Here is a 15,065-nt window from a genome sequence, read left to right on the forward strand (position 1 = left end):
TCCATGAGGGATATGCTTCAAGACCCCAGGTGGATACCTGAAACTGACAATAGCACCAAACCGAATATACACTATGTTTTTTTCTATACATGCTTACCTATGAAAAAGTTTAATTTATAAATTAGGCATAGTAAGAGATTAATACCAATAATCAAACAGCACTATAACAAAATACTGTAATACAGGTTATGTGAATGTAGTCTGTCTCTTAAAATATGTTAATGTACTGTACTCACCCTTCTAGTGAAATGAATGATGTAGGCATTTTGAAGTAGCATTAGGCTACTACTGACCATCAGAAGGTGGGTCATCCACTTCTGAACTACAACTGACTACAGGTAACTGAAACCGTGCAAAGTGAAACCGTGGATGGGGGGAGGGGGAACTTCTGTATTCTTTAATCATTGCCAATATTTATTACATAGAGTCCTAAAATTTCTCAGAATCAAGCTACTATATAACATGTTTCACCTCATTTTTAATTGGAGAAAAACCATTCTAGCTTCCCAAGTGTGAAGGCTCTCATTTTATAGCTTTTAGGGGGTTATTTTATAAGCTTTAAGAGGTTAATGTTACTGAATGATTTCTAATTTTGTGTTCATGGACGTATTACCTCTGTCCTACAGCTACATTTAGTTAACTGAAAAATTCAATTTGCTAAATAAAGATCTAAGATTCTGCCAGTATGGAGGTAGTAAATTATAAAAGTGGTAATACTGCAAAGTATAAAGCAAATGCACCTTAAAATACACCTTCTATCCTTTGCTTCTGGTTAAGTATATACGCTCTGGAGGCAGAAAGAAATTTGTTTAGATCTTAACTGTCCCCCTTACTGGCTTTGTCATCATAAAGTTTTTCCCTATCCTCATTTTCTCCCTCTATAAAATAAGGATAATAAAACTTAATTCATTGGATAATTACAATGGGTGACGTAAAGTGCTTTGCACTTAAGTGCATAGTATAAATAGTACTTGCTTCTGGTGTCATTGCTATTTTTATTATTACAAGGCTACAACTCCTTCACCTGCTATTGTCATTGTTGAAAATATTTCAATTATAGAGTCTACTGCACTCTGTGTAGGGCATACTTTAGCTGTATTCATTGTACTTAGACCATTATACTGTCCCTTCTACTTCCTAGGAATAAATTTCTTGAACAAAAGTTTTCCATTCTATTTTCCTATATCTTTATAAAACCTAGCTCTCATCAATCTACTTGTAAAATGCTATTTTGTACATTAAAAATAGGAACCAACAGGGGCGCCTGGGTGTCTTGTCAGTTAAGCGTCCAACTCTTGGTTTCAACTCAGGTTATGATCTCATAGTTTGTGGGACTGAGCCCCATGGAGGGCTCCATGCCCACAGCACAGAGCCTACTTGGGATTCTCTCCCTCTCTCCCCTGCTCACACACACACACACACACACACACACACACACACACACACTCTCTCTCTCTCTCTCTCTCTCTCAAAATGAATAAATAAACTTTAAAAATATATATGAAACAAGAAGAAAAATAAACAAAACCTTTTGGGTAAAAACATAATGCCAAAAGCATCGGGGAAACAAATCTATTAATAAATCAGCAGCTAAAATACTTTTTATAGCAAGTGTTGATTTATGGAATTGCTTTTAAAATTCTATTTCATACTTCCTATATTTCTAAAGGTCTAGTTCCACTTCTGAGATGCCAATTCTCAAAATGACTGAGGGTTGTAAATTCCTCAAACTGAGAGAAATTTAAATTAGACCAAAACTTCCAAGTTCAACAGCCTTAATCCTGTAGCTTTTTATAGTCAACCTGTATTTGTCTGAGTTTGGTAATGATGAATTTTTCTTCCCTGAGTTTTGTCTACGCCAGCTGAGCTTTTCCAAAAGTTAAAATGAAATTCTAAACTGAAAAGAACTTTTCACAATACAAGGCAAAACTTGTATCCTTTCCCCCCAATTATTAAAGAAACTAAAATAGCTTCTTTAAATGAATAACACAGCTCCTTTTCACAGGAAAGCACATAAAAGGTACTAGGTTCGTCACATTCCTGTTTAACTTCCCTCCCATGGGATTTGGATTTAATATTCTCTTCAAAGCAACGAAATGTGGACTTAGTTATTCAGTGACAGAACCACTAGTGTCCCAATGTCAAGATTCAGAAGCTGAGTGGAAGAAGTGACCTATACTCTTGGGCATGAGTGGTCCTGGTTTCTTCATGGAATGCACCTCAGAGTAGAAAACCACTACTTTCTAATAGTTCAATCATTCTTGTTTTCTTTTTAAAATATTTTTTTTTCAACGTTCATTTTATTCTTGGGACAGAGAGAGACAGAGCATGAACGGGGGAGGGGCAGAGAGAGAGGGAGACACAGAATCGGAAACAGGCTCCAGGCTCTGAGCCATCAGCCCAGAGCCCGACGCGGGGCTCGAACTCCCGGACCGCGAGATCGTGACCTGGCTGAAGTCGGACGCTTAACCGACTGCGCCACCCAGGCGCCCCAATCATTCTTGTTTTCTAATCTTTCATGATTTCTCCCAAATTAACCAACTGTTTCAAACCTTTTCATCTAAAAACAAGCAAAATAAAGCATACTTTTTTCATGAGTTTGTGAAAATTCAGTAAGGCAGAGCTTTCATAAGGAAGCAGCGAAAACATACCTGCAGCCTAATTTATTTTTATGTAACAGTGTGCTCCATCCTAAGGAATATGGAAAAAATCTACTTTGAACATTTTGTCCCTCTAATGTTTGCAGGCAGTGGTGTGTCCATGGTTGAACATAAATCATCCATGAATATCTGAGTCCCTCTTTATTCCTTTTGTTTCTCTTGCTCCCAAAAGAATAACAAATGTTACTTTCATTCAAAAGAAGTCAAGATGGAGAGTCAGCACAAGCAAGTTTCCTCAGGGAACAAACTTCAGTTTTCAACCCAAACCAAAATATCTGAATCTTTTGAACAAAAGTACAACAAGATAAGTAGGTCATTAACTAGTGATCCATTTAAAACATGACAGCTAAGAGAGGTCATCAATATTTGAGCATATGCAACTTAAGCTAATGAAATGATTCGTAAGAACCTTCCTTTCTTCAAGGTGTCCATGGTGGGTGTTCCTCTTAAGAGTCATCATAGTTTTTGAATGAAAGGATCAACATATTTAGATCGACTTTAATGAACCTTAAATATCAGGTAATTTACTGATGATTAGCGCTAACAATATATTTGAAGCATAATTTAGGTTAGTTTTTTTTTTGTTAACTCACTAAGATTTTAGAAATTGGGAGTGTTATGGAGTTTTCGTTCCCTTGCAACTCAAGAATTTTGGAAGACATGGAAAGGGTAGGGAGGGTGAGCCATGCCAGGTGTCACCCACTGCATAGAGTTCTAAAGCCATCATCCCTGGGTCAATGAGAACAACAGCAGTCATCTGAGGTTTATTAACTAAAGCAGCAGGAGGGATCAAGGTGAGAACATAGCACTTGAGAGCTTTACAAAACATATTCAAATGCCCTGTCCCACTGGTGATCAAAATAGACCCATGAAATGGGCAGACAGGAGATATTATAAAGAAGCTGGGATTCTTTTTTTTTTTTTTTCTTTTTTTAAACGTTTATTTATTATCGAGAGACAGAGAGAGACAGAGCATGAATATGGGAGGGGCAGAGAGAGGACGAGACACAGAATCCAAAGCAGGCTCCAGGCTCTGAGCTGTCAGCACAGAGCCCAATGCGGGGCTTGAACTCAGAAACTGCGAGATCATGACCTGAGACAAAATCAGAGGCTTAACCGACTGAGCCACCCAGGCGCCCCAAGAAGCTGGGATTCTAAAGTAATTTGTCCAAGGTCACAATGTTAGTGAGAAACAAATATACAATTCTTAATCTCAGAGTCTGTTTATAAAAAAAAAAAAAAAAAAAAAAAAAAGATAAAGAAATATAGTAAGACTCCTAAGGGCTTAGTCCCAGGGCTTCTTTCCCTAAATGGCCTTTTCTATTCCATGACTGATTTATCAAATATATGTAGATTATTCCCAATAGTAAAGCTCCCTTCCAGAGGATACTCAATACAACATTGCTCGAGTCAGGCTAAGGAGTTAATCTCTGCCTTTGCTCTAACCAGCACATCATATCCAATGCATCAGCAAGTCTGAAAGATTCCTCTTCCAAAATACTGTTTACCTCGATTCTATCAGCCTTCCCCACCTATACTCCACCATCACCTCATGCATGGATCAATGCAACTGTCTCCTTACTGGTCACCCTGTCTCCCTTTATGCCATCGTAAAATCCATTCTACACACAGTACCCAAGCTACAAGCATGACCCTTTCATTTGCACTTAAGTCCAACCTACTGTAAAATCCCACATATCTACCTACCTACGTTTTCAATTTTACAATTCTTCTTATTGATGAGCATCTCAAAAAATAAAGCCTTAGTACTGTTATGTCTTGCCAGAGGCAGATGGAGCATGCAAAGTCAGGACCAAATCTTCCAAGTGTCCTTTTCATTAAGACCATTCAACTTCCTAGTGATCTACTCCCAGGAACCTACTCATGTTTCAGTTTTCTCATTTGTAACATTATAATAAAACTGCTTCTTCTCCTATGTCACTTGGTGATTAAGAGGATCAAATGGGTTAATATATGTGGAAGTGCTTTGAAAAAGCATTATACAAACAGAAAGGGATATAAAATGCATGCTACTGCAGAAATGGTGCTTAAGTACAGAGTTTAGCTTCTGCTTACAAGAAAGAAGAGTTAAGAAAATCTAGCTAAAATAATTGACTTTTGCCTCTTGTCACTAAAATACATTAGGCTGGTTCCAGCCTTTTCTTTTGCTTCAGAGGACTCGTGCTATACAAGAAAGCACATGGCTTCCTGATTTCCATTACCTTACCAACAAATAAGGAATAACCAGATAAATCTGTTTCTGACTGAAAACAGGAAGTTTAAAAGCCACAGTTCAGAAGGCTGAGAAAATCAGGCTCATCAGGCCCAAAGCCTCCCTGCTCCTCTCCTTCCTCCTCCCTCTCTGCAGGATGCGGAGGGTATAGCTCCAGAGGAGAGCTATAGGGCCCCTCCAAATGACAGGAACACAGGACAACTGCAACTCCAGACCACTTCCACAGCTCCTGGAAACCGCAGCTCCTGCCAGCCAGCAGGAGCTGTACCCGCATGGGAGACATGGCTCAGGTGGCAGAAGTCCTGAGGTACCGACATTCACCTGGCTGTGCATCTGTGTACCCAAGAAACTAGTCCTCAAGTACGAAACAAGTGAAACAGGCAGGAAAAGGCAAAATGCTTCTAATAAAATCAGTCCATCAATTCATGCTAATATTAAAGTCAGATTTACTGACAAAGGCACTGGGATTTTAAAGAAATGCCACCAACTGTGGATGGATACACAAGTTGTTGTATCTGATCTTCCTTTCTTTATGGTTGCTCCCCAAAGGGTCTGCCAAATTGCACATTCATTTCATTACTACACAAATTCTTGTGATTTAATTTTTTATTGATTCTTCTCAAACCACTTGCTATTGTTTCAGTTCTATTTGAGCTCATTGGTCTTTTAAGAAATAACAGAGTGACATTTAATATATTTGGACTACAAAAATAGAAATTATACTGTAAATTAAGGGTCTGCAAACTTTTTCTGTGAAGTCCAGTTAATATTTTAGGCTTTGTGGACTCTGTCACATATTCTTTTTTTAAATAGCCCTTTAAAAATATAAAAACATTCTTGGGGCACCTGGCTGGCTCAGCCAATACAGCATGTGACTCTTGATCTCAGGGTTGTAGGCTTGAGCCCCACAATGGGTGCGGAAATTATTTAAAAAATAAATTAAAAATAAATAAATAAATAAATAAATAAATAAAAATATAAAAACATTCTTAACTTTATGTGGTACAAAAACAGGCCATGGGCTATAGTTTTGCAATCCTTTTAAATAATTACTGTGAACTAATAGTATATAGAACATATATGGCTACACACAACGTAAATCAGCCTTTCATTTAAAATGAATCATAGCGGTTCCACAGGTTTCCTTTTCCTGAAGCAGGTACTAAACTAGGAATTTTTTACATTAGAGAAGGATGAGGAATATACTCTGATGATTTTTCATGAGGCAAAAAATTTTGCCCAGATAGTTTTTCCTCCCCTCCTTAGGTGGTCATGGATAAAAGATGCTCACCAAGAATTAATGAAGCTTCCCTTATAATGTACATACCTTTATAATAAATGTAAAAGCCTAAGTTTATACAGTTGATACACATTGACAAAATGCAAATTTGTGAAGCCTCAAAAATTATAAATAGATACAAACTCAAAAACCTAAAAATAGAATAAAATTCACCAGCCCATCAAAAAAAAAAAAAAAAAAAAAAACGGAATGTGTTATTAAATGACTTTCAGGATCTCTGCACTGACAATAAAAAACAGCACCTAAATTTTGTAAGGATAATGGCACACAAATGACTTGCTGTAATTGGTACTGCTACCCCACAATGCAGTGAAGTCCATTGTACCCGAGATAATGGAACTCTCTCACATAGCTGCTGCATTGTTACCAAGCAACAAGAAATAAAATGTCAGGATTAGCACTTGATTTAATATATTTTTATCATCAATAAACCATGTTTCTATTCTGCTATTCTTCTGGATGTAAATGGTCATTAGTCTAAGAATTGTATTTAGTAATGTATAAGAGTGTGCAAAAAAAAAAAGTGAAGTTAACACCAGGCATTCATCAAATCCATACTTTTTTAATATTTACTGTTTCCTTGGTAGAAACAGCAGATATTAATGTAATAGTAATTCTACTGCTGAGAAGGTTATTTTGCCAAAATACTCAACTCGTCTTCATTAATACAATTTGTCTTCATTAAATACATCTTCATTAGCATTCAAATATTTTCAAACCAATGTAGCATTTCATGAAAATTCAATGGCCTTTAATAGCCACGAATGATCTTTAAATACTTTAATACTCTGAAATAAGTAAAGTCAATCACTTCAGTTAGTTTAGTGGTGTGAGGAAATTATCTGTCAAAGCACTGTTTATCTGGCTGAATTTGTAGCATAAGAAACTTACAGATACCTCTTTCAGAGTGATTTAGTAATAATTATAAAATGAAATATAAAGCATGAATAAAATCTTGTCACCAAAAACCTGTAAGAAAAAGAAATGTAAAATAAAAAATATAAATTAACAGGTCTAACAACAAAAATCAATGTAAATGATATCCATTGCTTACCACATCCATCCCGAAAGTTAACACGTGGGCAAATGACTGCATTCTGCCTTAGGATCAAGGGTCACCAGGGTTCATGGGGGGGTTGGAGGAAAGAAGGTATTTGTTCTTTTTGTATTGTATCAAACAGCTCTCTTACCTCCTCTCACCTTTTAAAAAGAATTTGTGTCGAATGTTCAACTCAACTGGCCCATGCAGATGAAGTAAGGAGGACTGGAATAGTTTCTTGCTGTCCTCATTCTAGTTAACTAACTAAACCAGGGCTTTACCAGGTAAATACTTAAGGGCAGTGAAAAATACTTAGCATATTATGCATCACACAGTGACTGTCAAATTTGACATTCCAGCCAAGTTCTCATAAATATCACATTTCCATAGGTCAATCAGAGAATTGTGTGTGTGAATGAATTCCATACAGGCATGACCAGTAGTTGCCTGGGTATGGATGTGTGTGCTTGAAACTGAATCTGTCTAATGAGGTCTCTTAACTGATTAGAAGTGCTTGTCTTATGTGGAGAGAAGTTTTAATTTTTTCTATTTATATCCATGTTTTTTCTTTTTACTATTTCTTGTAAAAATTGTGAGTTTCGCGGCTTTAGAAGCTGTAATATCATAAGGCATTTGCAATGTCAAGATTAAGAAGAAAAGACACTTAGGAGGAAAGGACTTATGTTTATCCCTGGGGCATTTCTGTGTTCTCTAAAGCAGGAAGGAAGATAACCAAAGTCTCTAAACCACGGATACATTAATTGGCCTGCTTGGTGGAGATTAAGTGTTCACAGAATCCACTGAAGTGATTAAGTCACGTCATTAAAATCCACTGTGTTCCCACCTTCTATTGTTTGATCACTTATTTGATCACTTCTGCTAAGATAATTCATGGGGTGAATTATCAACCAGTTTGATCACTTCTGCTAAGATAATTCACGGGGTGTTATCAAATGCAAAGTTCTGCAAACAGGGCCAGAGAGTCATAAGAGCCAAGAGGTTCCAATCACAAAATCATCTTCCATTCATCTCAGAGTTTTTTTTGTTTTTTTTTTTTTTAACGTTTATTTATTTTTGAGACAGGGAGAGACAGAGCATGAACAGGGGAGGGTCAGAGAGAGGGAGACACAGAATCGGAAACAGGCTCCAGGCTCTGAGCTGTCAGCACAGAGCCCGACACGAGGCTCGAACTCACGGACCACGAGATCATGACCTGAGCCGAAGTCAGACGCTTAACCGACTGAGCCACTCAGGCGCTCCCATCTCAGAGTTTTAAGGTCAGATTTAGGCCTAATCACCTCTTGGGGACTATTATGAAACGAACTAAATATACAAATCCTATTTCACATAGCCTCTGAAGGAGACTGCCGTTGCTCTCAAGAAAGCTACCCTCATACAAGGCTCCTTGGGCTGCCTGCCGTCCAGCACTGAACAAGAGAGAGTAGGTCTTCCCTGGTCTTCAAACCCACCAGGAATGTGCTCCCCCTACTGCCTAGACGGCTCCTCCTCACAGGGCTGCAGAGCTGGTGCCCTGACTTCCTGGGGAGTCTCTACTCAGGAGTCAGCTCTCTGCGGCCTTTTACTGCCCACCTTCTCTAAAACTTCAGTTTCGTCTCCTGGCGTTTCAGGTTTCTTTTCATGCTTTTTGGTTGTCTTTTCTCCTTAACGTTTATCAATAGATAGCACACTGCCTGTGTCCCTTGGGTATTGCCTGTCACGTCTTAAGCATCAGAACGTAAGCTCTGTGAGGGCAGGGGTTTTTTGGTTTTGTTCACTGCTGTGCTTCCAGAACCTAGAAAAGTGCCTGGCACCCTAGGATTTAGGAACTTTTTTGAACTCTCTTTAGAATGTGGTTGAGGTATAAAATCTGGTGGTTCTTCCCAGATAAGAAAGGAGGAGAAAAGGGGAGACGGGGATGTAGAGGAGGCAAGCATGAGCGTCACTGCAGCTGAGGGATGAGCTCGGGGGTGGGGGGGGGGGCTTCACTATACTCTTCTGTTTACTGCTGTATATATGTTCATTGTCCTTCATAATAAACATCAAAAACAAACGTTTTTTAATATCCTTTATACTGCAATCACTCTCTGCCCTTCCTCACCCACCAGTGTGTCTGCTGGGCAGGATGGCAGATGTGCCTCTAATCTTTTCCTCTAGTTAATCTCCTAAGGAGAGATGGCACGTGCCAGCCATTAGGACAGAACGCAGAAGTCACAGTTCCCAAAGCCTGCCTCTTCTGACACAAGTCTTAGGATAGCACTCTGGGAAATAAGTTTCAATATGTCCATACCTTACGACTTAGAACATTTTTTTTAAAAGCAAGGAACTGATAAACACAATATCCCTGACAACGGTTATGGCCACAGTGGATGCAGGCAGACGAAAAGGAATATGAGCAATCCGCTAATTCTTACCTTGGGTGGGTTCACAGGTATTCAATTTATTATTATACTTCATAACCCACACAGGCTACACATCTACAATATTTGTATACATCAAGTATTCTAGAATATAAGCAATTCTTTCATAAGCAAATATAGAAATACGCCATGATGTGAACAAAAAAAAATAATTTTATTCAAGTCATGATAATAAATATACTATTTTCACTAAAAGCTGAAATGAGCTAAAATAGAAGAGGCCCTGTATAAACCTAACACCAGCCATGGCACAACCCTGACGAAACCAGCTGGGCTATTTTGGTCTCAGGCAGCTTGAAGAGCCTTCGGTGGCTGAGTCAGACGACCTTTTCTGACAGAGCAGGCACGCCAGGCTGCTTGCAGGAGACAAAAGCTTACCAGTCTCCTGAGTGAAGCACTCCAAACGCTCCCCCTGAGTTTTCTATTATAAGCTGCTTTTGAAAAAAATTTCAGAGACAGGTCACTTCCAAGAAAAAACACGGGGTGGTGGGCTAAGCACCAGGGAGACTGGCAGAGGGATCACAGGGAATTGAGGGGATAGTGAGACCCTTCCAAAAGCCAAATGAGTTCCCTCAGGAAGACGCGACAGTCCTCACTTCTCCTATTACACACGCAGAATGTAACACCAAGAGTCATTCCCTGGCTGGTTTTGCACTTAAACGTGTGAAGTTTATCAGGGAAGACGACTTCACCCACTCAAAGAGAAGGAGGTCCAGAAATAACACTGTCTGGGCCCAAAAGAGAAACATCTTTCTGGCATGTGTGCCAATATGTGCACCCACGTGCACTATTTTTCCCAGTAGCTACCCAGTTCCTTACGGGGGTGAGGGGGAGGGACACAGCCAGCATTCACTATATCACAACTTGGTGGTGAAGTATGCAAGTGGTTACAGGTTTTAAGAAATATGAATGCAATATTCATATGGATTGTAGTAAAGGGGAAAATGACCTACTTGGTCACTTCACTGGCTTTATATAACTCACAAGCTTGTGCAGAACACATGTGAAAGGGGAAACTTTTCTGAAAAAGAGGACTATTCCCCTTTTAGAGAAAGTAGAAAGAATTCATATTGAGGGCAAATTTGATACTCTCTTTAATTCGAGATAAACACACTGGTTTGCTTCTTCACATAAAATATTTACTGTAAATTAATGAAAGAAGAAACAAACAAACAAAAAGCAAGAAGACCACCCTGCTTCTAAGTCCAAAAAACAATTTTGAGCGGTCTAAGGGAACCATCACTAATATTATAGACAGTTATAGTTCTGCCCTCCTTAAAACTCAAGTTACAGGATGGAAACAGGGATAAAGGCTGCAGAGATGCAGCCATGTGGAGCGACACGGGGCTTCGGAAGAGAGGCTCTAACCCAGATGCCGAAGCTGCTGCTGAAGAGTCCTCGATTTCCTCCTCCATAAGAGACAGGACACGAGCTGAGAGCTCTAAGAAATAGCTTCTGACTGTCTGCAAGTACCAGAACAGACATTCAATCACCATATTTAGGGAAATCTGTGAAAAGTTGCAAGGTTCAAAGAGGCTACAAAATAGAATGAACTGAGTCTAAGAGAAGACTGAATGGACCCCATACAGCTACTGACCACAGGGTGAGGCTTTTCTAAAGCCAGCTCCAAGGTATATGGTAGTGGAGGAAAAAAGGACCACGATCAGAATAACTGGCAAGGAAGAACAGAATAGAGGAAGAAATTAGCCAAAATACTCTGCTCGATTCTAAGAGTTAATACTGAAATGGTCTATTTCCAGAGATTCAGCATCTTTCACAAGTTTGAAAAACCATCCATTTATGACAGTTTGAGAGTATTTCATAAAATAATGGAAAAGAGCAGACACCCTGGAATCAATATCTCTATTGCTCTATTCTAGTTCCACCTAGCTGTGTGACATCAGGTCGCACACTTAACCTGTCTGTGCTTTAAAGTCCTCATCTGTAAAATAAGGATAAAAATGGTTCCTACCTTATAGGACTATCTTGAGGATTACAAAAATAATAACGTAAAGAGTACAGCAGTGACTAATACATAATAAATATTTGATTAACAGTAGCTATTATTGTTGTTAATAACTAGCAGGCAAGAGAAAATATGGGTAATTTATGATCTCTGAGGATTCCTGTTAAATACAGCACTTCAGTGGCCAGCTTGTAATACCCATCCCACTATGATCACCATAAAATAAAGTAGGACAGGACTAGAGAAGAATTACAGAATCCTGGAGGTCAGTGCAAGTGAACAGAGTACAACGAACTCTGAGGAGTTGGAGCTGGAGGCCAGAGTACTCACTAGACTCAGAACAATATAAAAATCACAAAATCAAAATGGACTTTTCATATCAGAAAATACCCAATCTACTCACCATCCCCAAGTCCAAATTATTTTCCTCTTTCGAGAACACAGTTCTTCCAATTCAACTTATGAGCATGGGGACTTCTACTATTGAGCATGCCGAGGAGATAGGCTTATAATAATCCATTATCTACAAGCTGTTTTGCTTAATGAGAAAGAACGAAATATGGCCTTTTGTAGCAACACGGATGGAACTGGAGAGTGTTATGCTAAGTGAAATAAGTCATACAGAGAAGGACAGATTCCATATGTTTTCACTCCTATGTGGATCCTGAGAAACTTAACAGAAGACCATGGGGGAGGGGAAGGAGAAAAAAATGGTTAGAGAGGGAGGGAGCCAAAACATAAGACACTCCTAAAAACTGGGAACAAACTGAGGGTTTATGGGGGGTGGGAGGGAGGGGAGGGTGGGTGATGGGTATTGAGGAGGGCACCTGTTGGGATGAGCACTGGGTGTTGTATGGAAACCAATTTGACAATAAATTTCATATTAAAAAAAAATAAATAAAAGCTGTTTTGCTTAGATTCCTAAACTAGAAGGACAAGTTAGATTTCATCTTGATCATTATAAATAACCCTGTGCAATAAAACTTTTCACAGATATCTATGTTGATCAAAACAGTAGTTGCTAGTTATATGCAGCTACCAAAGAGAAAATGAATTTTTATCTTGTTTAATCTTAATTAAATTTTAAATGTCACATATGGCTAGTGGCTACCATGTTGGTCATTGCAGGTAGAGTCAATTGGGAGTGGCTGTCTACAGCACCATTATTGAAAAGTATCCCAATGTGAGTCTGAGTCTAGCAGAAATGTGTGCAGTGATAGATCAGAGACGTCTGTTCCCAGGCAAGGGAGGCTAGCGTTTATCATATTTTCAGGATCAGTTAAAGGATTTTATCTCCCTTTTCCTTATGCCAAAAACAAAACAGAACAAAACCAAAGAAAACCTCTCTTTTCTAATATTTACAGTGATTCTCAGACACTAGAGGGTCATTTTCTGTTCTTAGAAGAAGACTGGCTGAAAAGAATCAGATTATAAAGGAAGAAAAAAAAAAAGAAAAAGAACTTCACCCAGGACAATGTATAATATCTCCTGGTATTCAGAGAAGGAACACTGTTGCAGGAAGTTTTATAGAAATATATAAAATGAAGAGAGGGCTAAACTACCAATTATTTTAAGCTATGTTATATATAGGCTTTTATTCAGTAATATTATGTATCTGTGTCACAGACAGATCATTAAGATGATTCCATAAATAAAAAAACAGATTACACAGAGTCAACCACATTGTCCATTTTAAATGCAGAATATATACTGAAGACATTGCAAAGAAACCACCAGGCCTGGGTTGAAGGTACCACATCCTCCAGAACTTTAAAAATAAAAATAATACACTTCACTTTCCAAGAGATGAACTGAATTCTAACATTTGATTTTTTAAAAATACCACTGTACTGATTCCATGAAATACCATCTTGGCCAAATGTATGCAGAAGTCAAAAGATGCCACATACACTACCATCATGAGAAAAACCCAGAACATATATTCTCATTTCCAGATCCCACGATGGGTTCCTATAAAGCTCTCCCAAGGAAAAACTATCTCAAACTTTTGTGAAAATTTGGTTCCAAGGCGATTCTCAAAGCCTCAAGTTAAGAATCATTACAAAGTCTCCTCTCAGGTTCAAATACATGTAAATAAAATGGGTCATTATACCCAACAAAATGGGTGTAAGTACCTATTTCTGTCACAGAGCGTTAACGCTAGCAACGGTCTCCCACACCTTGAGATGTCCAAAGAAGAGTCAGTCAGTTCCCTAATTCAACTGTTCCAAACAGAGCCACAACAAAACAATTATTTGTACTACCCCCTCTTTCTTCCTTAAAGAATTCACAGTATGTAAGATAATGAACTTCTGACACAACTTACTATATTTTTGGGATTCTGTATATAAAAATTCATCTTGCAATTTTACCCAACATGGTCTATTTCACTCAAGTACCAAAGGACTTTTATAAGCTGGTCAGTCTCATAGCTTGATCTCAAAGAGAGCATTCTAGTGAGACCCTAGCTAACCAGAAAGTTGATGTTACAGTAAAATTTCAACTACTATACATTGAAATAGAATTCTTCGATATCCAAAATTTTAAACTTGTCATTGTTTATCCTCCAGAAAACAAATGAACTGCTGTACATTTTCTGAGCTAATACATAACATCAAGTTTAAAAAGTAACCTCTGGAAAGCAGAAAAAACCTCTTCTCTTACCTCCACCACTGTGGTTTCTGCCGCTTTGCACATCGGCAAGTTGAAATTCCTTGCACTTTTCCTATATTAGGAGTGGGGGAAAGTGGGGAAAGAAGACCAAAAATAAGAAGAGCCTCTCTCAGCTTTCATTATAAGTTAAAATAATTTCTATAAACTAAAACTCTGTGAATTTTTTTAAAAGAATGTATCATATTTTCCATAAGTATTAAAACTATTTTATAAATAAAAACAATTTAATGGCCACTTCATTCAGTTATATAGCTTTTATGGAGTTGAGGAGAAGAGGGACTATTTTTCATGTTCAACATATGATTATACACAGAAAGATAAAATAGATATTAATAAATCTACTCTATTTCAAACTATTTGCCTGAATCTTTTAACTGAGATGCCACTTTGTTTCTATAGTTATGGATTTCACTAAACTTGGTCTTGTTAAAATATTAAGAAAAGTAGCAAGTGCTTTATATGAGAAGGTATAGTAATTATATTCTCTATTAAAGAGAAACTTACTGCTGAATTTAAATGAAACATTCACTGGTAATGTGTGAATCATCTATAAAGATCATTCCGGGGAACCAATTTCTAATGAAATTTTTGAAGTACAACACCCACGTCAGACCCTGAGGTGTAAAAACTTCAAGAAAGTGCCAATTTTGCTGACGGTTTGCATTCCCAAGTTCTTAACTTAATGCACCACCACTATCCATAAAAAATTTAATGTATTTTTTGTTTCAGAGAAGGTAAGTTGGTAGAAAAACTCATTTCATAAAGGGAAATGAGTTA

The 15,065-nt window shown here is 38.0% G+C and overlaps 1 protein-coding gene across 1 annotated transcript in view; it reads right to left on the reverse strand.

The window, feature by feature from the left end:
- Positions 1-15,065, reverse strand: part of OXCT1 (3-oxoacid CoA-transferase 1) — a 138,926-nt gene that overhangs the window by 89,729 nt on the left and 34,132 nt on the right. Inside the window, exon 7 of the mRNA XM_040496180.1 lies at positions 14,280-14,340. Within this exon, the coding sequence (XP_040352114.1) occupies positions 14,280-14,340 (61 nt within the window). The remainder of the gene's footprint in view (positions 1-14,279; positions 14,341-15,065) is intronic.

This window comes from Herpailurus yagouaroundi, unplaced genomic scaffold (genome assembly GCF_014898765.1).
Source record: "Herpailurus yagouaroundi ecotype Mexico unplaced genomic scaffold, PumYag 29, whole genome shotgun sequence".
Classification (NCBI taxonomy): Eukaryota; Metazoa; Chordata; class Mammalia; order Carnivora; family Felidae; genus Herpailurus; species Herpailurus yagouaroundi.